This window comes from Mastigoproctus giganteus, chromosome 1 (genome assembly GCF_048544385.1).
Source record: "Mastigoproctus giganteus isolate SK-2022 chromosome 1, ASM4854438v1, whole genome shotgun sequence".
Taxonomy (NCBI): Eukaryota; Metazoa; Arthropoda; class Arachnida; order Uropygi; family Thelyphonidae; genus Mastigoproctus; species Mastigoproctus giganteus.
Window position 1 is genome coordinate 71,420,852 of NC_143575.1, and position 25,191 is coordinate 71,446,042.

Genomic DNA, 25,191 nt, shown 5'->3' on the forward strand with positions numbered 1-25,191 from the left:
TCCCATCAGAATTCAGCATGCTCAACCCATTCAAGTAGTCCGATGTTGGTGCTGACTTTCCCCTGTAAGGCACAGTTTGTGTTTCACAGTGAGCATGGGTACCTATGACTGCTGTTGACTGTCGTAGCCTATACAAGCTAATGTCCGAAGCATAGTCTGTAGATTATTGGTTGTGCTGTTCCTACATTCTACAGTGGTTAGCTAGGCTACTATGCTGTGTTACAAGATGAGACACATGACAATCACTGTGGAGGTTGAACATAAATGGCTGTCCCACACATGACCTTTGGCTGGTTGTTTGCCCACTTTTGACTCTTGACACCATAAAACCAGAGCATCAAACCATTGGCTGTTGTTGAGATACTCACTTGCATGTCTTGCCTTTGCAATCATTCCACATTCAAAGTCAGAGATCTCAGTCCTGACCAGTTCTTCCTCATAAACACACAAAAACTGTCATGTGTACAAACTACAATTCTTATATAAGCCAGTTCAATCCTACTTGGGGAGGGGGGGGATGTTACTAATGCAAAGCCAACTCAGTGTATCTGCTATTCTGCTGAAAATTACAAAAAAAATCATTTTGGACATAAAATAGAAGCATCAGCCTGTTATTCTATTTTATTTTCAAGTTTAAAAAAGCATTAAGTCCACAAAATTTCAAATATATGCATATGTATCAATGCTTATTATGTATAGGCACTCCCTGACTTACGTAATACTCGACTGATGAAAATTCGACTTTATGTAAGTTTTTGCCGGCCAGTGCAAACTTAAAAAATTATGAAACATATTTTGCATCCTAAGGGATAAATGAAGGTATTGTGAAAATATCATAATATGAACCCAGTAACACTTTTTTTTTTTTTGTAATTTGTTCCAAGACCTTGGAAGTTGAAAATTTCACTATATTAGGAAGCTATTTATCTCTCTAAAAGGTCATTTTTATAATGGAAATTTCACTACACTTTCATCGTTGTACATGTTTTGTTATAAGAATCAAATTTGAAAGCCTTTGTGATATTTTTCTAAAACATGTTTCTGGAAGTAACGACCATAAAACAATAAAAACAATTTGTACCTTCCAGTTTATTGGGCTTTTCTGTTAGTGAAATCTATTATAAATGGTTACTAAACTCGATCTTATTTCATTTGCAATTATACCGATAACTGCAATTGCATGGGTTTTTACGTTATTATAGTGTTTCCCCTTCACTGAAATCTTCGATTGTATAAGAAACAAATTTTCGGATTCTTCTCTTCATTCCTATTTACGTTTTACAATAATGAAGGGAAAGTGACCAATGGAAAGCGCAAGGAAAAACAAAATTGATTTAGAAATGTAGATGAAAATGATTAAGAAGTAAGAAGCAGGATAATGTATGTCATCTAGTGCATGGGAATTAAGTCTAGCTGCTTCAACAGTGAATGCGATTTCAAAGGACAGTGCGCATATAAAAGAACATGGATCAATGCATTTAAGATCAACAGTGATCACAAAACAGCATTCAGGTGCTGCATTAGCATTAATTGAAGAATATAATGCAAGAAAGCACGCTTAAACAGCATCAGCCAAAAAAAAAAAAAAAACTCTTCCCATTTCACCCATTAGGTCACTCCAAATGTTTGTCTAGTTCAGCCTTAAATTTATTTAACCTATCAACTTCCACAACAACAGATGGAAGTCTGTTCCAGCAGTCAACTACCTGCTGGCTAAAGGCAAACTTCAGCACATCTTTTCTACAACTGTCTTTCCTCAATTTGAATCTATGCCTCCTCAGGTTCTTAATCTTAGCAAGTGGAAGTATCCCGTCAGTATTGAGCCTGCTCAAACCATTCATGGCCTTTTACAGCTTGATCAGATCATCTCGTAGGTGCCTAGTCTCCAGATGCTGCAATTTGCAGAACTTAAGCCTTTCTTCATAAGCGCACCCCTTTGTTCCTCTCAATAATCTTGTTGACTTTCTCTGTACTTGTTCTAACAACTCTACATCCTTCCTAAAATGAGGCCTCCAGACCTGTATACAGTACTCAAGGTGTGGCCTGACTATTGCCTTATACAAAGGGATAATCATCTATTTGTCCTCTGCTAGCAAAATTCCTATGCATCATTGACAAAACTCTATGATCTGCTCTGGTAATCCATCTGCACTGCTCAGAGAACTTCATATCTGACTGCACAATTACTCCCAGGTCTTTTTCATTCTCCACCTCCCTGAGTGTAGTACCACGTAGTTGGTACTTTTCTCTTGGATTACTGCTACCCATATGGAGTACTTTGTATTTGTCAATGTTAAACTTCAGTTGCCACTTCTCAGCCTATCGGCCCCGGGTGCCAAGCATTTCCATGGCCAAGCGATTCTCGTGCGATTGAAAAGCGTTTTTCTCTAAGCGACTAGGTTCTCTTTTGTTTTCTCCCTTGCTTATTAAACTTTTCCGTTAAGTAGTCCTTCTTTCTTAAAAGCACTAAGAAAAGAGCCTAGAAGAAGGAAAGAACCTTTTTCTTTAATTTAATTCGTCTTACTAACTGTACTAAGCTATACGCTTGGCCACAAGCGGCACTGCTCCTGCCTCCCTGTGGCGGGGCCGGTAATCTGGGCGGTAAAAATATACCCCCAGGGCCAAAAGGAGCTAACATGGATACAAATAGTTATCCACCTTTAGAACCATCAAGCTCAAGGTCAGAAATTCCTGACAACAACCGTGACACCAACAACCCCAAAAGGCTTAGAAGGGAACCTCAATGCCATGATGAATTACCAAATTTCTTGGTGATTCATTCTTTATCCTCCCAACCTATAGGAAAATTATCACCATTCTTGATTCAAAAATATTTGGATCACCAAAAATGGTGAAAAGACTACAATCTGGAGATCTCCTCATTGAAGCTGCCACCGCTAAACATTCCAAGCGGCTCTTAAACACAACATCATTTTGTGGGCTCACAGTATCAATTACTCCATACAGAACCTTAAATTCATCAAAGGGTGCAATCAGTGAGTGGGACCTAATTACAGTCTCCGAAGAAGAGCTACTTCAAGAACTAAGTAGTCAAAAAGTTACAAACGTGAAACGGATTATGACTAAAAAGATGGAAATCTCACTCCAACAAGATCCATCATTTTAACATTCAGTACGCCCGACTTACCATCCTCAATTACAGTTGGCTATTTGAATTGTCGTATTAGACCATATAGCCTGAATCCCGTTCGCTGCTTCAAATGCCAGAAATACGAGCATTTGCAGCAGGCATACAGAGGTGAGGCCATATGTCCCATCTGCGGCTCAAAAGATCACACTCAAGCGGATTGCTCTGTCAAAACCCCTGTTTGTCCAAACTGCAAAGAAAGCCACCCAGCTTTTTCCAAAGCATGTGAGCTATGGATTACAGGAAAGAAAATTCAAAAATACAAAATAGAAAATAAAGTCACCTTTCTTGAGGCACGTAGACAAGTTATGTCAACCCTGCCTAGTAGTCGTTCCTATGCAGCTCGCACTCGGAACTTCGTTTCTACTGCAGCTCAAACAGAGGTATCAGTTCCACCTAACACCTCTCTAGTGAACTGGCTCAAATCTATGCTTTCAACCTCAGAGAAAGAAAATACAGTAAACCCCCGCTATTCGCGGGGGTTACGTTCCTGAGAAATGCCGCGAATACCGAAAACGCGAATACTGAGTTATGGCTCCCATAGTAATAAAGGGGTTCCGTTCCAAAGTATGAAATATATAAGAAAAACTAGTCTAAAATTTTGTCTATGTATGTATTATATGTACCTTCATAATATGACTATGCACATAGTGAAATGCAAGCATATGGCATGCAAATGAAAATAAGAAACAATTTAATATTAAATGTAATATTTATTAGAAATTTCGAACAAATCTTTCAAACCAGCGCCTTTGTAGAAAAAAAAAAAAAAAAAACTTATCCCGCCAGTGCTATCACCAGTTTTGCTAAAGTGTTGATAAAGGAGTTTTGCCTTTTCACAAATGATGAGTGAACTTAACGGAATTTTATTTTTTGAGTTCGGTCTTCTATCCACAGATTTAAAGCCTTTCCCATTTTTTCTAATTTAACATCACGAGTTACAGAGCAAATTTTTGAAGCAACTAGTACGTTTTCACAGACACTACGGCGGATTTTTTGATTGATCGTACCGTTGACTCATTGATTTTATAATGTTTTGCCACTGAGGAGACACTTTCACCTTTAGAAATTTTGTCTATTAACTCAATTTTATTCGCTAATGTCATCACCTTCTTTGATATTTTCACATTTCTCTTTTTATTCGTAGCCATATTTTTGTAGGGGTTAGAAAGAACTTGTCCACAATAGTCACTTTCTTCCGTTAACACACTCGAAAAAGTCTGTTTTACACTGCAAAATGGTAGATTTATCACTTTTATAAGCATATCAATTTATAAATTGATAACTTTATTCAATTTATAAGCATATAAATTAAAAGCAAACAACAAAAACTTCCATTGCAAGCGCATAACACATGCTGAACAAGGATTAGCGAAAAACATCCATGCTGGCGATTTTGTCACCCCTCTCCCCCCACCCACCGAGCGCTGTTTTGGCCGGGAAAGATAATTTTAGCCACACCCATGTTTTTTTATGGCGGATAATATTCACGGCACTTTAAAATTCACATTTTTTTAGGTTTCATTTTATATTAAATCAGCAATCGCGAATACGCGAAACCGCGAATACAGATACCGCGAATAGCGAGGGTTTACTGTACTCCAAAAAGAACTAGTGAAGCCACAAATACTCCAATCAGCGTTCCTACTCATACCCCATCAGTCCCAGTTGGAAAAGAACAATTAAAATCGGAATCTGTCTCTAAAAAAACGGAATCTCCCTCCAAACGCATGGATGTAGATGAGCTGCTAGACAATGAGGAACCTATTCTAGAACTCCATGCAGATGACACCATGGATTCTGGACGCCCCACATTCTCAAAAAAGGACTGGAAAAAATGTCTCACGTACAGAAAACAGTCAGATGAATCACCCTCAGGTAAACCTAAATAATGAATAAGATCATACAATGGAATTGCAGAGGACTAAGCACCCATTCTGATGACTTAAGAGATTTAATAGCTCAATTTAATCCCATAGGTGTATGCTTACAGGAAACATTCTTTTTACCCCAAGTTTTGCTAAAATTTTCAAGTTATACCATTTACAGATGAGATAGGAACTCAGTATCACCTGCACGTGGAGGAGTTGCTATTCTTGTTAACGCTAACATACCATCCAGGCCGATCCAATTGAGAACTACCCTAGAAGCTGTGGCAGCTCGCCTTGCAGTTGGTACGTCATTTACCATTGTTTCCATTTATATTCTGCCATCTGCACCACTTCTGCTTTCAGAACCTGACAACCTCATTGCACAACTCCCAACTCCAATTTGTCTTTTTGGTGACTTTAATGGACACCATCCATTGTGGGGATTGGTCACAATGGATATAAGAGGCAAATTGATGAAGGAATTCATGCATAATAATGATCTTAATTTATTAAATTCTGGATCTCCGACCTACATCCACTTAGCAACCGGATCTGCTTCCGCAATAGACTTGTCAATTTGTTCCCCATCCATATTTCCAATCATGACATGGTCGGTATTAACTGTTCCCTTCAACAGTGAGCACTTTCCAATTATTTGCTCGCTACAAACAGGGGTAACTTCAAATCCTGACCATCGATCCACTTGGCAGTTTTAAAAGGCAAACTGTGGTGGCTATTCTGCCCAGATACGCTTAGACAGACTTTATGTTGAAAGACAACATATTGATGATGTAAACACTTACATAACCAATCAGATTCTGACTGCAGCTAAGGCCTCCATTCCAAAATCCACACCATATCGAAAACACAGAAATCACTGGTGGAATACAGATTGTTTAATTGCCAAACAGGAAAAAAACCGTGCCTGGAATCATTTCTGAAAGTATCCCACCACTAGTAACTTAATTGCTTTTAAAAGACTAAAAGCAAAAGCTAGACAAGTTAGGCAGAAAGCAAAACGGGATTTATGGATTGCTTTTGCCTCCATTACCAAAGACACGGACACACAAGTCATCTGGAAAAGAATACAGGCACTAAATGGCAAATTTTCTCGGCTGCCCTCTCTGATACTTCATTGGAAAGGGAAAGACATTTCTACTCCGAAGAAGAAGTTGCAAATGCATTAGCAGAATCATTTGCAAAAATCTCACTTCTGCCACCTACGCCTCCACCTTCCAGAACATCAAAGCAGGTGCAGAACGGTATAAAATTAACTTCTCCACGCGCCGCTCATTCCCGTACAACCAACCGTTTACGTTAAAAGAACTTCAAGAATCATTAAACAGATCTTCCGATAGTGCTGCAGGTCCAGATGGAGTTCATTACATTGTGTTAAAGCATTTACTTGGAGAAGACTTGAGAACCCTATTAATTTTTTACAATCGGATCGTCTCTGAAAATGCCTATCCAACTTCATTTTTTTTTTTTTTTTTTTATGTGAACCCCAGACACGAGAGGTATTAGAACTTATAGTACTTGGGTTGGAGGTTGAGAAGACGAAGGAAGATATTTGTTGACATTGGACTTGAACTTCCGTAGACTGTAATTATCAGGAAATACATATGAAGGAAGGTTGTTCCAGAAAACGGCAGTTGAATGAATAAATGAGGAAGATTAAAAGTTCTGTGGTTTTGAAGTTGGACAGTAAATGGATGTTGGCTGGTGGCGGCACGTGTTTGGACTGTTTTGAAAGAGAGAGCGGGACTTATAGAAGCCAATTCAGAAGAACAGTGCCCATGGAAGTATCTGTAAAAGAGGCATGCAGCAGAAACAGTACGTCTATGAGAAAGCGAGTGGAGAGACTCTGTTAGAGATGAATCATTGATTAACCTAACTGCCCTCTTCTGAATGGAATCAAGAAGCCTGAGAGAGGTTTTGGGGGCACCACCCCAGATGTGGGAACAATATTCCATGGCAGGGCGGATTTGCGATTTATACAGAGTGAGCAGCTGTTTGGAAGAAAAGTAACACTGAGAGCGAAAGAGAAAACCAAGTTTTTAGATGCAGAGGAAGCAATATTTGTAATGTGCTTGTGCCAAGAGAGATTAGAAGTCAGGATAATCCCCAAAAGAGATATATCATTTTGCCTAGAAATCGGAGTGTCACTAAAGATAAGCATAGGAGCAGAAGAATCCTTTTTGCGAGTTATGAGACAAGACTGAGTTTTAGAAGGGTTGAAATCAACTAAGTTGTCTTTGCCGCACTGGAGAATTACCTGAAGATCGGCATTTAAGGAATTGATAGCAGATTTTTGAGAAGTTGAAGTTGATTGAGCAGGACAAGGTTTCTCAAAATGGAAAGTGGAATGCAATGTGCTACATCGGCAAAACTATGGATAGGATTTCCAGTCAATGGAAGAAGGTCATTAATATACAAGAGGAAAAGAGTGGGGGACAGAACTGAACCTTGGGGGACACCGGTATTAGTGGAGAAGTTAGAAGACAGAAAGCCATCTACCATCACCCTCAGTGAACGATCAGAGAGAAAACTGGATAACCAATTACTAAAAACAGTTGGCAAACCATAAGATGGAAGCTTGTTTAGAAGACCTTTATGCCAAACACGATCGAAAGCCTTTTAGATGTCAAGAGCAACTACTTGTGTTTCACCGAACCTTTCCATTGAATTAGTCCATAAATGGGTAACATAAGCCAGAATATCACCAGTGGATCGACACTGACGGAATCCATACTGGCGATCGTTGATCAGATGGAAGGTTTCTAGGTAGTTTAAGAGTTGGCAGTTAATTGATTTCTCCATTACTTTAGAAAGAGTAGAAGTAATTGAATGGGAGGGATTTGTCACCCTTTTTAGGAACTGGCTGGATATGAGCAAATTTCCAAGCAGACAGAGGAAAAACACCTTTGGAATAAGAAAGTGAAAAAAGGCGGCAAAGAATAGGAGTAAGTTCAGGAGCACAGGTTTTGAGAACAAGTGGAGAAATACCATCGGGACCTGGAGCTTTCTTAGCATCAAGATTCATCACAATCCTTCTGATATCCTTTTGACGGAAGACCACAGGAGGCATTGAATGGAGCATGTTGGGAATGGTGGGAGGTGTTTTACCAAGATCATTAATACATGAGCTGGAAGAAAAATGGGTTGCTAGCAGGTCAGCTTTATCCTTGGCTGAAGTGAGAACAGAACCATCTGGTTTGGACAGAGGTGGGAGCAGAGATGGGCAAAAGTTGCGGCCAATAGCTTTGGCAAGAGACCAGAATGCTCGGCTACCATTGGGGCAAGAAGCAAGTTTTCTACTCTTAGCCTGTTCAAACTCTAGTTTGGGCTGATTAATAACTGCTTTACAATTGCTGCGAGCTTTGGTGTAGGCAGAAAATGAAACTGAAGAATTAGAAACAAGCCAATTACGATATGCAACATTCTTCTCTTGAACAGCCTTAGCACATTTATTGGAAAACCAAGGTTTAGATAAAGGACGAGATTTTAAAGTGGAGTGTGGGATAAAGGATTCCATTCCTGCAAGAATAATTTCGCTGACACGATCTGAGCAAACGTTGACATCAGAAGTTTTGAAACAGTAATCCGACCAAGGAAAAGAAGAAAAGAAGTGTCACAGGTCATCCCATTTTGCATTCTTGGAATGCCAAACAACACGAGGTTTGGAATAGCCGTGAGATAAAGGTTCCATTGGAGAAGAGACAATCACCAAGTTGTGATCTGAAGTGCCTAAAGGATGGTGCCATTCGTTCATTATCGCCTTACCAAAACCAGGAAAAAATCCTTCCTGTGTTGAAAACTACAGGCCAATATCTCTAACGAGCTGCATGGGAAAAATTTTCGAAAGAATGGTTCATACTAGGCTTGCTTACATCCTGGAGTCAGAGAATTTCCTTCCAGATCACCAGTATGGCTTTCGATAAAATAGATTAACCCTAGATGTGCTCATTAAAGCCGAGCCTCATATCCGAAATGCCTTTGTCACGAAACAACATCTAGTCACGGTCAATTTAGATCTTGAAAAGGCATTTGATACTACATGGCAGCATGGAATTATTATGGATCTTTACCATCTGGATCTTAGGGGTCATTTGCCAGAAATAATTCAGAATTTCCTGCAATTGCACTCTTTTCAAGTCCGATACAAAAACGTCCTCTATACATCTCACATTCAGGAAGAGGGAGTCCCGCAGGGATCAATACTCAGTCCAACACTGTTTTCAATCCGAGTTAGCAGCATGACACGAGATATCCCAAAAACTGTTCAAACTTATATGTATGCAGATGATCTTACCATTTCCTGTCAATCTCAAAGTATGAATACCATTGAATGGCAGCTACAACTTGCCATAACCAAAATAGAATCCTGGACTTCACGGAATGGTTACAGACTGTCAGAAAAGAAATGCACTGTCACTCACTCACTCACTCACTTTTGCAAGAAGCAAGCTCTCCATCCCGAACCTGAACTACAAATACACAATATTCCAATCCCGCTTGTTAATACCGTTAAATTTCTTGGACTAATATTAGACCACAAACTAAATTTCCAAGCTCACATCACTTATTTGAGAACTTAGAATTAGTAGAGGCATTTGATGCAAGAAAGCAAGCTTATGCAGCATTAGCCAAAAAAAAAAAATAAAAAATAAATAAAAAATAACCACTTCCAATTCACCCCTCTGTTCGTTCGAAATACCTGTCCAGCTGAGCCTTAAACTTATTTAGGCTATCAACTTCCACGACAAGGGTTGGAAGTCTGTTCCACCAACCAGCCACCCGCTGGCTAAAGGCAAATTTCCTCACGTCTATCCTACATCTGTCTGTCTTCAATTCGAATTTATGCCCTCTCAGGTGATTATTCTGAGCAAGAGGAAGAATCCTATCAGCATTGAGCATGCTCAAACCATTCAAGGCTTTATACACCTCTATCAGATCACCTCGCCAGTGGCTAGTCTCCAGACACTGTAATTTGCAAAACTTAAGCCTTTCTTCGTAAGAGCACCCCTTTGTTCCATTCACCAATCTTGTTGCCCTTCTCTGTACTCGTTCCAGCATCTCTACATCCTTCTTGAAATGAGGCCTCCAGACCTGTATACAGTATTCTAGGTGTGGCCTGACCATTGCCTTATACAAGGGAATAATCACCTCCTTATCCTTGCTAGAAAAATTCCTGTATATCATCGACAATACACCATGAGCTACTCTTGCAGACCGTCTGCACTGCTCAGAAAACTTCATATCTGCCTGCACAACCACCCCCAGGTCCCTTTCATTCTCTACCACTGTCAGTGTAGTACCACAGAGTTGATATGTTTCTCTGGGGTTTCTGTTTCTCATATGTAGTACTTAACATTTGTCAATGTTAAACTTCATCTGCCACCTCTCAGCCCATCTGCTCAACCTTTCCAGATCCGGTTGCAGTAGCATAGTGTCAGTAGTGTCCTTGACAACCCTGCCAACCTTCGTATCATCTGCAGACTTGGACATTAAGCTTGATATACCATCATCAATATCATTTATAAATGCAGAAAACAATAATGGACCCAATACTGAACCCTGAGGGAGTCCACAATGAGCAGTGTCCATTGATTACCACTCTCTGTCTTCTCCCCCTCAACCACCCCTTTATCCATAGCAGCAATTTGCCTCCAATGCCATACTGCTCCAATTTGTGCAGCAGTCTTCCATGTGTAATAGTATCAAAAGCCTTTCTAAGATCCAAATATATAATATCAAAGTTATTCCCTGCATCCAGTTCTTTTGTGACTGCATTATAGTATCCAATCAAATTGGTCAGGCAAGACTTCCCCTTAACAAAACCATGCTGTGTCTGAGCTATAACTCAAGTCTTGTCTAGATGATCCTTCAGTGTTTCTTTAAGCAGTGCCTCCATTAATTTTATGGGAACAGAAGTTAAACTAACAGGTCTATAATTACTTGTGTCGCCCTTTGATCCTCCTTTGTGAATTGGTGTCAATTTGCACATCTCCAGTCCATGGGTACTTCCCCTGAGTCCAAGGAAGGTCTCATAATTATGGCTAAGGGTTTGCTTACTTCCTTTGCTGCCTCCTTTAATATAACTGGATAGATCTCATCCACCCCAGGTGCCTTTCTTGTATTTATCTTCAACAATTTCTCCTCCACTTTACTCTCAGTTATTACAAGATTATCTAGCTTACTGCCAGAGTTGAATACACCTCTGGCATTCCCCTCACTGAATAACTCCTCATGTGTGAATGTCGATGCAAAATATTCATTTAGTTTGTTAGCTACCTGAGCAGGATCATCAACAGTTGGCCCATCGATATCAAGTGGACCAATCTGATTCATCACCTTCCTTCTAGAGTTTACATAAGTAAAGAACTCTTTGCTGTTTTTCTTTGCATCCCTTGCCAAAGATTTCTCGTAATCTGCCTTCGCCTGTCTAACCTCCTTTGTAACTTGGTTACAGATCAACTTGTATCTATCATAGGCTTCTGTGTCACGTGTTAATTTATATGTATCCCATGCATTTTTCTTCTCTGCCATATGTCTCATTAGTTCATCTGACATCCACTTAGGCCTAAACCTTGAACAATATTTCTTAGTTGGTATGTAAAGCCTAGTAGCTTCCAAGATAAGTTCTTTGAATGCTTCCCATTTTGAATTTGCTGTTGGTAACATCATCAGTTGGTCCCACTGTATAGAATTTAAATACTGTCTCAGTCCATCGTAGTCGCCTTTACGAAAGCAATAACCCTTCCCTTTACCCCTAATGGTAGTTACCTCTTTGAGTAAATCCCACTTCAGCACACTGTGATCACTGCCACCTAGTGGTTCATTTATCTGCAGATTCGTAATGCATGAAGAATCACTACTGATAATCAAATCAAGAGTATTACTCCCTCTAGTTGCCTCCCGAACATGCTGATATAGAAAACAATCGTCTAATAAATCCACAAAAGCCTGACTAGTGTGTGTGTGTGCGTGACCAGCCCCCAAATTTCACTCAATATCTGGGAAATTAAAATCCCCCATTATAAGACTCTCTGATTTACTGGCTCCCCTCTATTTCCCTGTACAATTTCTTATTATACTCATCAGAGTCATTAGGCCTATAGCACACTCCTGCTGTCAATTTTGATCTCCCAATGCTTATGTCACACCAAACTGACTCAACACTGCACTGTCCAGCAATGTCGACTGGCTTCACTTCCTTGGATTTTTTGTATTTCTTAACTAATAGCATAACCCCTCCTCCCTTCCTATCCTGTCTATCCCTGCTGTAGACATTGTACTCCCCAAATTCCAGTTGTGCATTCCTTATATCTGTGTGACACCACGTCTCTGAAATCTGAACAATATCTGCCTTTGATGTTTTGAGCAATACCTCAAATTCATCAAATTTATTTACTAAACTCCTAGCATTGGTGTACACGCAAGTATACATGCACCTGTTCTTTTTCTTAGCTACCCTAACACAACCCATGTGTTTACTTGTACCCCAATGATTCCCATCAGTCTCTGAAATATCCTGCATCTTATTTTTCAGGCTGCAGCTCATTCCAATAGAAGCAGTGCAAGAATCACTTTCACCTCTGCCAGTGGCTCCTGTTAATCTATTAGTCCTTGTATCCCCCCAATCTAGCAGTTTTCCCACCCACCTAACACTGCCTCGATAGCATCAGCAAACATTCTTGCACACTTTCTATTTAAGTGTATCCCATCCCTGTAGAAGCAGTCTCTCCTGTTAACAAGTACGCCGACCGGGCTAGCCGAGTGGGTAAAGTACCTGCCCGGCAACCCAAAGGTCGCGGGTTCGATTCCCGCCTCGGGCTTGGATCAAAGTACTACAAAAACCTTGGGAGGTGCAATATGGCCACAGAAGCCGATGCGCCAACAACTACCAAATCAAAAAAAAAAAGTTAACAAGTACAGACCAGGCTGAAAATAAATTCTACCCCTTGAGCCTTGCACAATATTTCCAGGGCCGAATTGATCGACAAGGGTCTCATCATATACTCCCTCCTATCGTGTCTGGGCAGAATTGCAGACACTTTCAAATTCAACCCTAATTCACGGCTTTTTTTCAACAGTGACCTGTACTTGTTAAGTAATTCCGCCAGTCTCCTACTCTTAATATCATTAGTGCCAACAACTATATCACCTTTTGTGCCCTTAAAAGATGATATCCGCTGTACAACGTCATCAACCTTTGCCCCCTGGCAGACATACCCTGGTCCTGTTCCACCTATCCTTTTTACAAAGCATGTTTCCCGTTTCCCTGACAGTAGAGTCACCAACAACTACTAGTTCCTTTGGGAACAGCGCATTCTGCCTTGGGGGCTGCCACTGTGTTGTGGCAGTCTCTAAGTTCACGGTTAGATTATGGTTGTCCAGTGTATGACTTTGCCAGTAGCACTACTTTAAAACAGCTAAATATGATCCATCACAGTGCTCTGAGGACTGCGCTGGGAGCTTTCAGGACTTCTCCGATCCAAAGTCTATATATTGAAGCTCATGATCCCCCATTACACCTGCGTAGAAAAACACTACTGCTTCACTACGCTGCTAAGATCCAGAGTCTACCCTCACACCCAAGTTGGGAGTATCTCTATAATACTCGTTGGGAAGCCTTCTATGAGAGCAAGCCAAATGAAAATAGACCCGCCTCTCTCAGGATCAAAGAGCTTGTTCAGACTTGGAATGTCAATTTAAATGAAATCTTCCAAGACACAACTACACCTGTTGCTCCTTGGACTTATGTATCTGTCTCTCAAGATACACACTTCCTCCAGTGGGGGAAAAATATACCTTCCTGCAATATCAGACAGTTACATTCAGCTCATGCTATGAACAACCATGCCTGTAAAATTTATACGGATGGTTCAAAAACTGAGAGTATGGTAGGTGCTGCGGCAGTTTTTCCTTTATGTACAAGTTCAGCCACACTACCGCTTGCTTGCAGCGTCTTCACAGCTGAATTATATGCCATTAAGTTAGCACTTAGTAAGATAATTGAGCTTTCCATCTCATCTGCCATAATTTATATAGATTCTCTTAGTGCTGTGTCTGCCATAAGGAAGAATTCCTCCATTTCTCACCATACATTGAAACAGATTCATTCCCAGCTATTCGCTTGCAGTGTGTCCAATCAGGCAATCAGTTTTTGCTGGATCCCTGGCCATTCAGGCATTCCGGGAAATGAAAGTGCTGACTCTGCCGCTAAACATCCTCAGTCCGCTCTCTCACAACATCCTCAGTTTCCTTTCTCTGATTTTAAGTCTGTCATATGCAAAGCCTGCTACGATAAATGGTCACAGACCTGGAAAAGTGACACTACCAATAAACTTTACCAGATAAAAGAAGATCCAAAGCTGTGGCTGTCTGGCTTCCGAAGAAACAGATGAGAGGAAGTGGTACTGGCAAGACTCAGAATTGGACACACTCACCATACTCATCTCTTCCTATTATTGGGTGAAAGCCCACCACAGTGCTCATCCTGTCAGGTGCAACTTACAGTCCGTCATTTCCTGGTTGATTGTCCCTTACATTCAACCATCCAGTCAAACACTTTTCAGTCACTCTCTGCATTGAATATATCACCTGATTTATCTCGCATCTTAGGAAATGAAGCAAATATTGAAGAAATTTTATTATATCTAAAACATATTGGTTTGTACAGAAGCATATGATTTAATCTCTCTAACAATACGCTATTTGTCAATTAACGACGAAGAGACACAATTTGGCCTTAGTAGCCCTTGTGTCGTTAAACCGAACTACAACAACAACAATCTCAGCCTATCTGCCTAACTTTTCTAGATCCTGTTGCAGTAGCATACTGTCTTTAGTGTCATTAACAACCCTGCCAACCTTTGTATCATCTGCAAACTTGGACATTAAGCCTGATATACCTTCATCAATATCATTGTTAAATACACAAAACAACAATGGGCCTAGCACTGAACCCTGGGGGACTCCGCTAATAACATTAGTCCACTTAGAGCAGTGTCCATTTATTACCAATTTACAAAGGAGATCAAAGGGTGACACAAGTAATTACAGACATGTTAGTTTAACTTCTTTTCCAGTGAAAATAATGGAACTGATAGTTAAAGAAGTACTGCAGTTATAGTTCAGACATAGCATGAGTTTTTTAAAGGAAAATCTTGCATGACAAATTTGATTGGATAGTACGATGTGATCACAAAGGGACCAGATGCAAAAATAATTTATATCATATACAGTAATGCATAGATTGTGTGAGGTTTTTTTTTTGGCTGATGCCACGTAAGCTTCCTTGTTGCTGCTACTGATACTAATACTTTCTCCTGGTCATGAATTATGTGTGTCACAATGCTTTTTGTAGTATACCATTACCTTTTGTGTTTGGGCTAACATAATATATCACACTATATAGTAAATTACTTTTCAACATACAAAACTGGAGAAAATGAATTAATGTTTTGCACATTCTAAAATATATATTGCTGGTGGAAGGATTAAACATTTCAGTGAAACTCACATTAGCGAATTTCACTGGAATGTTTGACATTATAGCAGAGGTGCAATTTTGAAATGATTTTGCCTAGTTTAAAATTTCCATGTGAACTGGGCCATTTTAATGTTCCAGTTTATATGGAGTTTTTTTTTTAAGTGAGTTAATTGTGGCACTATGACCAAGTTTTCGTTATTTCGGGTCACTGTAACTGAGGTTTCTTGTATAGTTACTTTAATTTAATAATAGTGGTAGTTATTAAAAATATTTTTGTTACATAAATGTATATTCTTTTTTTAATGTGTTTGCATTATAAAAAGAGTATTCTGCATTAGATAGTAGAAGGTCTAGGAGTAGTCTGCAAGAATTTTCTAGGTCCTGGGTATATATTTTGAGTGTTCATGCTTCTCTTTTGGATACAGTGACATAATTTTGCTCCGACATAAGCATTTTATTGTATTTTCATTGTTGAAAATACAGTAAAATGTATCATTGAATTTTTTCTGTTAACTTATTAATTTTTGCAGTTTGCTAACACTTTTAGCCTACTTATAAACTAAAATTACTTGTGTGCTGTTATAATGTTTGTTTTTGTTATTATATATTATTAATTATTAAATTTGCTGATATTACTTCCTTATTTTTCAAAATTGTTAATTGGATATGTTTTTTTTTTAGTTTCATGAATCTTTGGGGCTACTCATGTCAACCCTCAATGCAACGACACCACATTATGTTCGCTGTATTAAGCCAAATGATCAGAAGTCCGGGTTTTCTTTTGAACCTCGACGTGCTGTACAGCAGTTACGTGCTTGTGGTGTACTAGAAACAATTCGTCTTAGTGCTGCTGGTTATCCTTCCAGGTACAGTAAATTATGAGCATTATATAATAATTAATATTTGTTAAATATGGAGTAATTTAATTTGATCTTTCAACCACATGACTCTCTGACACATTTTATTTGGTGTGCCACATTAATTTTATTATATAAAGTTTGATTTTTAGTTAAATGAATTATACATACTGTAATAGTAGTTGGATTATGTTACTGTTGGATTGCGTTTGTGTTAATTTCACACAAAGTATCTATTAACAGACAGTGGCAAATTTCAGAAACTGTATGTTTAGACACAGAGAATTGATAAAGTACCTCATTTGTAAGAAATTTTTGAAAAAAAATATCTGTGGATTTTAAAAGCATTACAACTCTCTATAAACAGCTGTTGATGTGGAAGACTTAAGTTTATTGTGTTTCAAAGTTGCAATGGGGAAAACAAATTGAATGACAGATTTTCAGGAAAAAAATATCAGGTGTAGCCAAAGGCAAAATAAAGAGTGTGGTCTCCAAACTAATGTATTTCACTTTCTCCCCCCTCCTCCCTCCCCCATACATAGTAGGACTTTCCTGATTCTGTTGAGTTCATTAGGAAAAGTTACATTCCTGAAGTCTCATTTGCCAAGCTGTGAAAAGTAGAGTAAGGTTCCCAGCTTACAAGTTAATTCATTATAAATTTTAGTTTTACAAGTATTGATTTTAGCGATGTTTATACACAGTAAAAATCTAGAGGTAATCTGACTGTAAATTGGATATCTGTAAGAATATATTTTATTTTCAGTATCTTAAAGCCCGCACATCTCTATCTACTAATAGAGATGTGCATGAATTAATTGTTCATTCTTGTTTAAGCAAGTGAAAGTGAAGATAATATTTGGAAGTGAACATAATAAAATCTTCATTAGTGGTTAGTGACATGAAATCACCTCAGGCATGCAAGCTTGTTACCATAAAAACAATATTAAAAACATATTACAGACCAAGCTCAGGATTCATTGTTTCAGTGCAAAAAAAAAAAAAGCAGCTTACAATAGAGCATACATTGGTTTCATGAATTCAGGTAAGGATTTTGGAAGCACTGGTTTTTTTTTTTTTTTTTTTTTCGGTACAAATAAAAATTTCCCAAAAGAAACATTTTTAATGACTGATTACCAACTGAATTTTCAAATCTAGCCTGTTTTGGTCATGGAGTTAGGTAATGATGTGTATAGTAGGAGCTTTTCTAACATTCATTCATTTAGCCATAGTCAGCATGAGGACAGGAATGTGAAAGCTTTGTTGGAGTACCTGATTTTTTTTTTTTTTTTTTACATTTCATTTGGTTTTTAACGGTTATTAGTTTTTAATTTCCTCCATTTTTTTGTTATGTCAAGATAAGACATGAGTTTTATAGAGTATATTCAGTATTGACTAAATAAAAATTACGAGGGGTGTTTGAAAAGTTCGTGGACTGAGTGTGAAGGGTTTATTTCAGAAATCTGGTAATGTGTTTCTTTTTAACATAGACCCCCCCCCCCTCCTTTTGGAGTCAGTACACTTTTTCCACCGATGCAGTAATGCACTGATTCCAGCTGTGAAGAGGGTTTTCTCTTGGGCTCCAAGTAATGTATCCACTGCAGCAGTGATGTCACTGTCAGTGGAAAAATGGATGGCAATAAGATATTTTTTCAAATTAGGAAATAGGTGGAAGTCTGATAGTGCTAGTCCAGTGCAGCCATGACAGTGGCAGACTTGTGAGCAGGTGTGTTGTTCTGGTGGAGCAAGACTTCTTTGCTCAGATTTTCTTTGCATTTTTCTTTGATGATTTCATGCAAACACTTCACAAGGTATGAGTAATATGCCCCTATGACTGACTGGCCTTTCTGAAAGTAATCCACTAGTAACATTTCATCAACATCCCAAAAAAATGATGCCATCACCTTGTTAGCAGAAGGAATCAACTTGGCTTTATTTTGAGAGAGAGAAGAGCTGTGTTCCCACTGTCTGGGCTGCTTTGTCTCTGGCTGAAAGTGATGGACCCATGTCTCATCCATAGTCACAAACCTTGCGAGGTAATTTGCCGAGTCTGCTTGAAAACAATGCAAATGTTCACCTGACAACTCTTATGCATTTTTAATCTGCTGTGACATGACCATTCATCACCAGATCAACCATTCATCACCAGATCATGCACACTGTCAACTTCTGGAGTGATGGATGTTGTAGATCTTCAACAGTTTGGTCATCTCTGATTTTTTTTTTTTTTTTGAGGCTCTACCTCCCTCGTTTAAATTCCACTGCCCACTTTTTAACTGTAGAATAGGAACGGGCATCCTTACCAATGTTGTAATCTTATCCTAATGGATTTCCTTTGCATTAGACCCCCCCTTCCCAAATATTGGATGACTGCACAGTAGCTGATTTTTCTTCATTTATACAACTTTGCTGACTTCAGGATTTGTAATTAAAAATTGAAACTGCGTGAAACTTGGTGTGTCATTATTTGACATGCTTTGCATTAAGTACAGAAATTTTAAACACTGGGTCATTACCCTTTCGTACTCAGGCCAAAAACTTTTCAAACATCCCTTATAAAATATTAAAAGTATTAATATTAGCAATAAAGGAAGGATCCTGTTGTCCTAGTCAGATAAAAACTACCTACGTGTTTTTTCCTTCTTCTCATGGTTACTGGTCCAGTTGGTCTTTGAATTTCCCTAGCTGACTTGTCATCTGCATTTACCAGTAGAGGCAACTTATTTGAATACCAGAAGAATTAGCAATTTTCTAGCTAAAGGAAAACTTCCTACAATCCAATCTATAACTCTTTTCTCATAGTTTTAATTTGTTCTCCAGGTCCAGTGTCATTTCATAATCTGAAAATTTCTCCTTCATTCTTTTTAATAACTCTTTTTGAGATCCTTATAAACTTCAATCAGATCCTCCCTGAGGTATCTAGTTACCTCAGGGAGGTAACTCATCATATGATCATATGGGATCATATGGTCTCATCATATGGGTGCCCTTCAGCCAATATCACCTTCGTCATTGCCCATATTGGACTGTTTTGAGAAGCATGATGATCTTTTTTAGCTACAATCCCCATATCCAGTTATTTCATTCCAGATATAACTTCCTTATATAGTGGAAATATAACCTACCTTTATCTACAGGCAGTTGTTCAGTATATTATGGACAGGATATCAGGGACCCTCCTTGCTACCTTTATGTACTGCAGAGAACTTTGCTGAATTTAATCCCCCCCCCCCCTCCATGCAGTTTTTGGTTCAAACCCTAAAAATTGTTTTGGGGTTGTTGGTTCCATGTTTGTGCAGCTTTACAGCATAACTTAGGGGAATTCCAAAGGAATTTCCCCCTGAATCAGTGAAGCATCATAATGAACTTTAATGGTAGGATGCATTCCCTTCCTCCTTCGCCGACCAGGCTAGCCAGGTGGGTTAAGTGCCTGCCTGGTAACCCAAAGGTCGCGGGTTCGATTTCCGCCTCGGGCTTGGATCAAAGTACTGCAAAAACCTTGGGAGGTGCATTATGGCCACAGAAGCCTATGCGCCAACAACTACCAAAAAAAAAAAAAAAAAAAAAAAACCTTCCTCCTTCCAAGAAAAAAACTGAATATGTGCCATCTACCCCGGGTATTTACTTGCCTTCAGGTTAAGCTTTTATAATGAACAATCCTGTCTAATTTCCATATAGCTAATTTTATATTACTGAGGTTCATTATTACACATACAGTTCTTTCATCCAGTTCTTTCATCTGTAAAGATGAAACTTCAGTGTGAAGTACATATTCACTTCATTTACCACATCAGCTCTGTTTCCTGCCTTCATTACACATGGGTCCAATCTAATTTGATGTTTTCCTCCTTGTATTTCCACACATATGAAATACTTTGTTCAATTTCTTTGCTTTCTTAGCCAGCAATTTCTCATACTTGGCCTTTTTGAGCCTAACAATTTTACAACAGTAGTTATTAGTAAGTCCAAATGATGCAAGGAAGCGATTTTTTTATGTCAGCAAAAAAAAAAAAAAAAAAACCAAACAAATATTCATACTAAGATGAATATTCTTGTTGCTACTGGACAGACAGGAAATGAAACTAAACTTTTAGAAATTTAAAAAAGAAAGAAAAAAAACCAAAACCAATGAAACAGTGGATTTCTTTGCAAGTTTAGGATTTCCAAAAATGAAAAAATTACAATAGATAGAAGAAAATTGTTGAGATGAAAATTCTGAAAAGCTGATGAGACTGTGTGCGCCTCCTTGAATGGCAAAAGCTTTCACAAACTGATATTAAAATTTAGAGAGAGTAAATTAAATAAATAAATAAAAAAAAAAGCCATTAAATGAAATAGTAAAAAATAAATGGAAAGAATGGAAAAGGAATTTAGCTGCCATTTCCCCATTTTTTTTAAGGGGAAGCTATAAGGCACTCCAGTGGACAAAGCACAAACAACCCAGTAGAGTCTGAATTGAGCAGATGTAGACCCCGACACTGTGCATCCAGTATAAAGCATAGTCTTAACCAGAAAAGCACTTAAAGCCATTAAAAACAAAATAGAAAATGCATGAACAGAATATAAATATTCAAAGACAATGCCTCTGGTGAGAATAAAATATTTAACATTTCAAGCTTAGAATGGTTACCCCATAATTATAGTATAAATAATGAACTATAATTAAAATTTACTATAATTTACTATAAAATTTACTATATTTATTTACTCTAATAAAAATAAAATAAATTTTGAGAAAAGGAACCAAGAAATAAATTTAGGAAATATTAAAAATAACAGTTGGAATAAAAGCAGTGAAGTAACTTCAAATAAGCAAACATGTAGAAATCAGATGAATAATTTTGCTACTGACCAGGCAGAAAACATAACTAAAACTTTAAAGAAGGAAGGAAGGGAAAAAAAAGGAAAATACAAAAACCAATGAAACAATATATTTTTCAGGGTTTAGAGTTTCCAAGGGGACACATTGTCTCATTGTCCTTTCAGAATTTTCACTTGGAAATTTTTTTGTGTTTACTGTAATTCGGAAACCTTAAACCTGCAAAGAAATATACCATTTCACTGGGTTTTGTGTTTTCCTTCCTTTCTTAAGTTACTAAATTTTTAAAGTTTTTAGTTACATTTCCTCTCCATTATATACCGGGTGGTTATAAAATAAGTTTCCATATTTAGGAGACCCTAGTGTCAAAACAGTTAGAGTTAGCACTGTGAAAATTGCAGGGGGTATGTCATTTAGGATATGTGGAAGCGATTTGTAGAAGAAAAAAAATTAGTTCATATTTCCACTACCAGGGATAAAACGAGGGGTGCACATATGTAAAAGTTGTCATTTACTTCAAGACACGCTTATTTTATAACCACCTAATATGTATTTCTGGCTTTTCTGCTGGCAGCTTTAAAGTTAATCCATTATTTCAATGTTTCTCCTCCTCATACTGTCTTCGCAGTTGATAGTGATTAATAATGCCAATGCTAATATCCTTGTCTCTAGCACTTTCCTAACGTGCTGATACAGATAATTCCAGATAACAATCATCTAGTTGATGTAAATATTTTGTACCTCCATGGTGAATTTTCTTCCAAATTGCACCACTCAGTAAAGGGGTGAATTGAAATTTGTAACTCAGTAAAGGGGTGAATTGAAATTTGTAACTCAGTAAAGGGGAAAATTAAAATTTGTAACTCAGTAAAGGGGCAGATTGAAATTTCTTGTAATGAGGAACTCTGTGTTTGCCCACTCATCCATTTGCATGTAGAACAGCAGTTCAGAAGATATGGTCTGCACACCTCAAGAGGCCCATCAACCTTTATAATGAGCCCAATGTTTCTACTGTATTTTCCTTTTACTTTTTCAGAAATGATTTTTTACTTTTATAATTAAAAGAACAATGACTAAAATTATAAATAGTAAAATATATGCAAAATAAAGAAGCAACTAGGTATTTTAAATTATAAAAATATAAGAGGCATTCAGTAAGTTTACCCTTACATGATATATAAAAACTAGTTTTATCATACTCTATCGTATTTGTGCAGGTCCAGCTCAGTACAGTGAAGTAGCCAATCCAAAAGAAAACATGGGTGTCACAAAATTAGAGTATCAGGCTATCATCAAATTTCTGATGAAAAAGGAAATAGACAAAAAGGCTGTTCATGAATGCATTTGGTGATACTGTGACCCTTCTAAATAGTAGGAAATTTTTGGTTTAAATAGGGTCAATAATCTATAATAGATGCCCTCCTAGTGATGAACAATGGAAGTGATAATTCCAAAAATGTGCCAAAAATTGAAGACCTGGTTATGCAAAATAGACATATTAAAGTGTCCATGATTACCAGAAAATGTAATGTTTTTGAGGGGTTGTTCTTGCCTTCCTCCATGAACACATAGCAAGGTCAAAGATCAGTTCTTGCTAGGTGCTAAGAATTCTCACACTTCAAACAGTACAAAGTTCAAATTTATGAGGAACATTTACACATGCATGATGCAGATTCACATGGCTTTCTTTCAAGAATTGTGACTGATGATGAAACATGGATTTGTCACTGGGATCTAGAAACAAAATAGGGAGTCTATGCTATCGAAACACCATGGCCCAAAAATTCAGGATTCATCACGGCCTCCATTTTTCTAGGATATGGAATTCTCTAGATAGACTACATGCCATGAAAGATAACAATCGCGGGAGATGCAAGATGCTACTATTCTCAAAAATTTAAATTGAGACAGAGCAACAAAGAAGAAAGAAATTGACATAAAGTGCCTTGCTTCTTCCTGTCATTGCTCCTGTACACAGTCTCATAAAGCAATTGCTGCTCTGAGAGATTGCAGATTTGAGGAGTTAAACATTCACCCTGCGGTCTAGACCTGGTCCTCAGTGATTATTTCCTCTTCAGAAATCTGAGGGGGGTCACTGATTTTTGAGTGATTAGTATTCATATTAGTAGTGGCAAATGATACAAGAAAGCAAGCTTTAAAAAAAAATAAAATAAAACCTTCCAATGATCTCAACGAAGCTGTAAGTGGCTTTTTCAGAGACCAGAACAATGACTTCAATGATTATTGCGCTGTTTCTTTAGGAATGAGTAGCAACCTGGAAAGGAAGATACTGGGGATTTCAAGGGCTGCTGGGAGTCATCATGGAACAAGTAAATGCATGGGTTGTGTTAGTGTAACTAAGAGTAAGAACAGGTGCATGTTTACTTGCATGTACACTAATGTGTAGAGTATAGTAAATAAATTTGATGAATTTGAGGTGCTGGTGAAGACATCAAAGGCTGATGTTGTTGGGATATCAGAGACATGATGTCACACAGAGGTAAGAAATGCAAAATTTGAATTTAGGGAGTACAATGTGTACAGAATGGAGAGACAGGATGGAAGGGAAAGAGGGAAGATGCTGTTAGTTAAGAAACATAAGGAAGTGTGTCCAGTTTGGTGTGACATAAGCATTGGGAGAACCAAGTTGAGAGTAGGAGTTGTGTTATAAACCTAATGATTCTGATGAGTACAATGAACAACTGTACAGTCAGTCCTCGTATAGCACGATAGTTGCGTTCCTAGAAACCCTCGTGCAATGCAAAATCGTGCGATATAAACAACAGGCCCTATGGGAAAAATGGGGTTAGGTGCCGACCACCCAAGATTGAAAACACGTTTGTAACCAAAACATTACAAAACACAATAAATAATGGTAATAAAATACTTACGCATTTTATTACGACTATTACATAATAAAATATTGCTAATGCTTTTACTTCTATCGTAAGCAAACTTGTTTTTTGTTTGATTTTCTATCTAAACAGATGATAGGCGTTCCATCTCTTCCAATTCTTTGTGTCTTAATCTAATGGATTTTAATTACACTATGAGTTGTTCCTGCTATGAAAGTTGTTTTTATTTTCTCTGCATTCTTTCTAATTCTCGGCGTTGCCTCATTTAGTTCTGTAGCACGTGCAATATCACATGGTCTTTCATTTCGCTCAAAGTGTTTCACAATTTCATATTTTTTTCTCTATCGACAGAGGCGGACTGGCCATAAGCCTTACCGGGGAAACCCCAGTGTGATTTTGGCCATAAACCATAGTATGAGGCCACTATAAATTTTCCCGCGTAAGAATTTTTGACCCAGTCCTCCTCCTCTGTTTATCGATATTGCTTTTCTTTTTCTCTCTGAATCTGCAGTGTCTTCGCCAGGATGCTTCCTTTTCACACCTTTTAAGTATTTTACTCATTTTTAGGGAATAAAGCACAATTACAAAACGAGGGGCACGCTTGATACACATAAACAACGCTGCACACGTGTAGCAACTGAATAAACAACGCCTTAAAGGCAGAGATACACTATTAACACCTCACATTTTACTAAAGCACATTTGTAGGGGTTACTACCATAAAACAATAAAAACAATTTCCAGTTGCGTTTCTGCTAGTGGAATCTGTTATAAACTGGTAGTAAACTCGATCTAATTGCATTTGCGATTATACCGATTGCTAGAATTGTGTTGGTTATTATGGTAAAATGTGTTTCCCCTTCACTAATATAAAAAACATAAAACATTTTCAGAATCTTCTCTTCATTCCTATCGTGTTGCGTTCGGTTGGGGTGATTCCGCGTTCGACTGCCATTTCTTGTAAACACAAAGGCAAATCGTGCATAAACGAATTCGATTCGTGTTATATAAGATATCGTTCCCCTATTTATAAATCGTGTATGATCAAATTCGTGTAGTGCAAACACATGTTATACGACGACTGACTGTATGTAGTTTTTTATGTAAAGCAATTAGCTTTTTAACTGTGGCTGCAGGATTAAGATG

At 38.0% G+C, this 25,191-nt stretch overlaps 1 protein-coding gene across 3 annotated transcripts in view; it reads left to right on the forward strand.

The window, feature by feature from the left end:
- didum (dilute class unconventional myosin) overlaps positions 1-25,191 on the forward strand; it is an 814,019-nt gene that overhangs the window by 362,986 nt on the left and 425,842 nt on the right. For all 3 annotated transcript variants that reach the window (XM_090373351.1, XM_090373360.1, XM_090373369.1), the window contains exon 16: positions 16,199-16,383. In XM_090373351.1, coding sequence (XP_090229477.1) covers positions 16,199-16,383 — 185 coding nt within the window. The remainder of the gene's footprint in view (positions 1-16,198; positions 16,384-25,191) is intronic.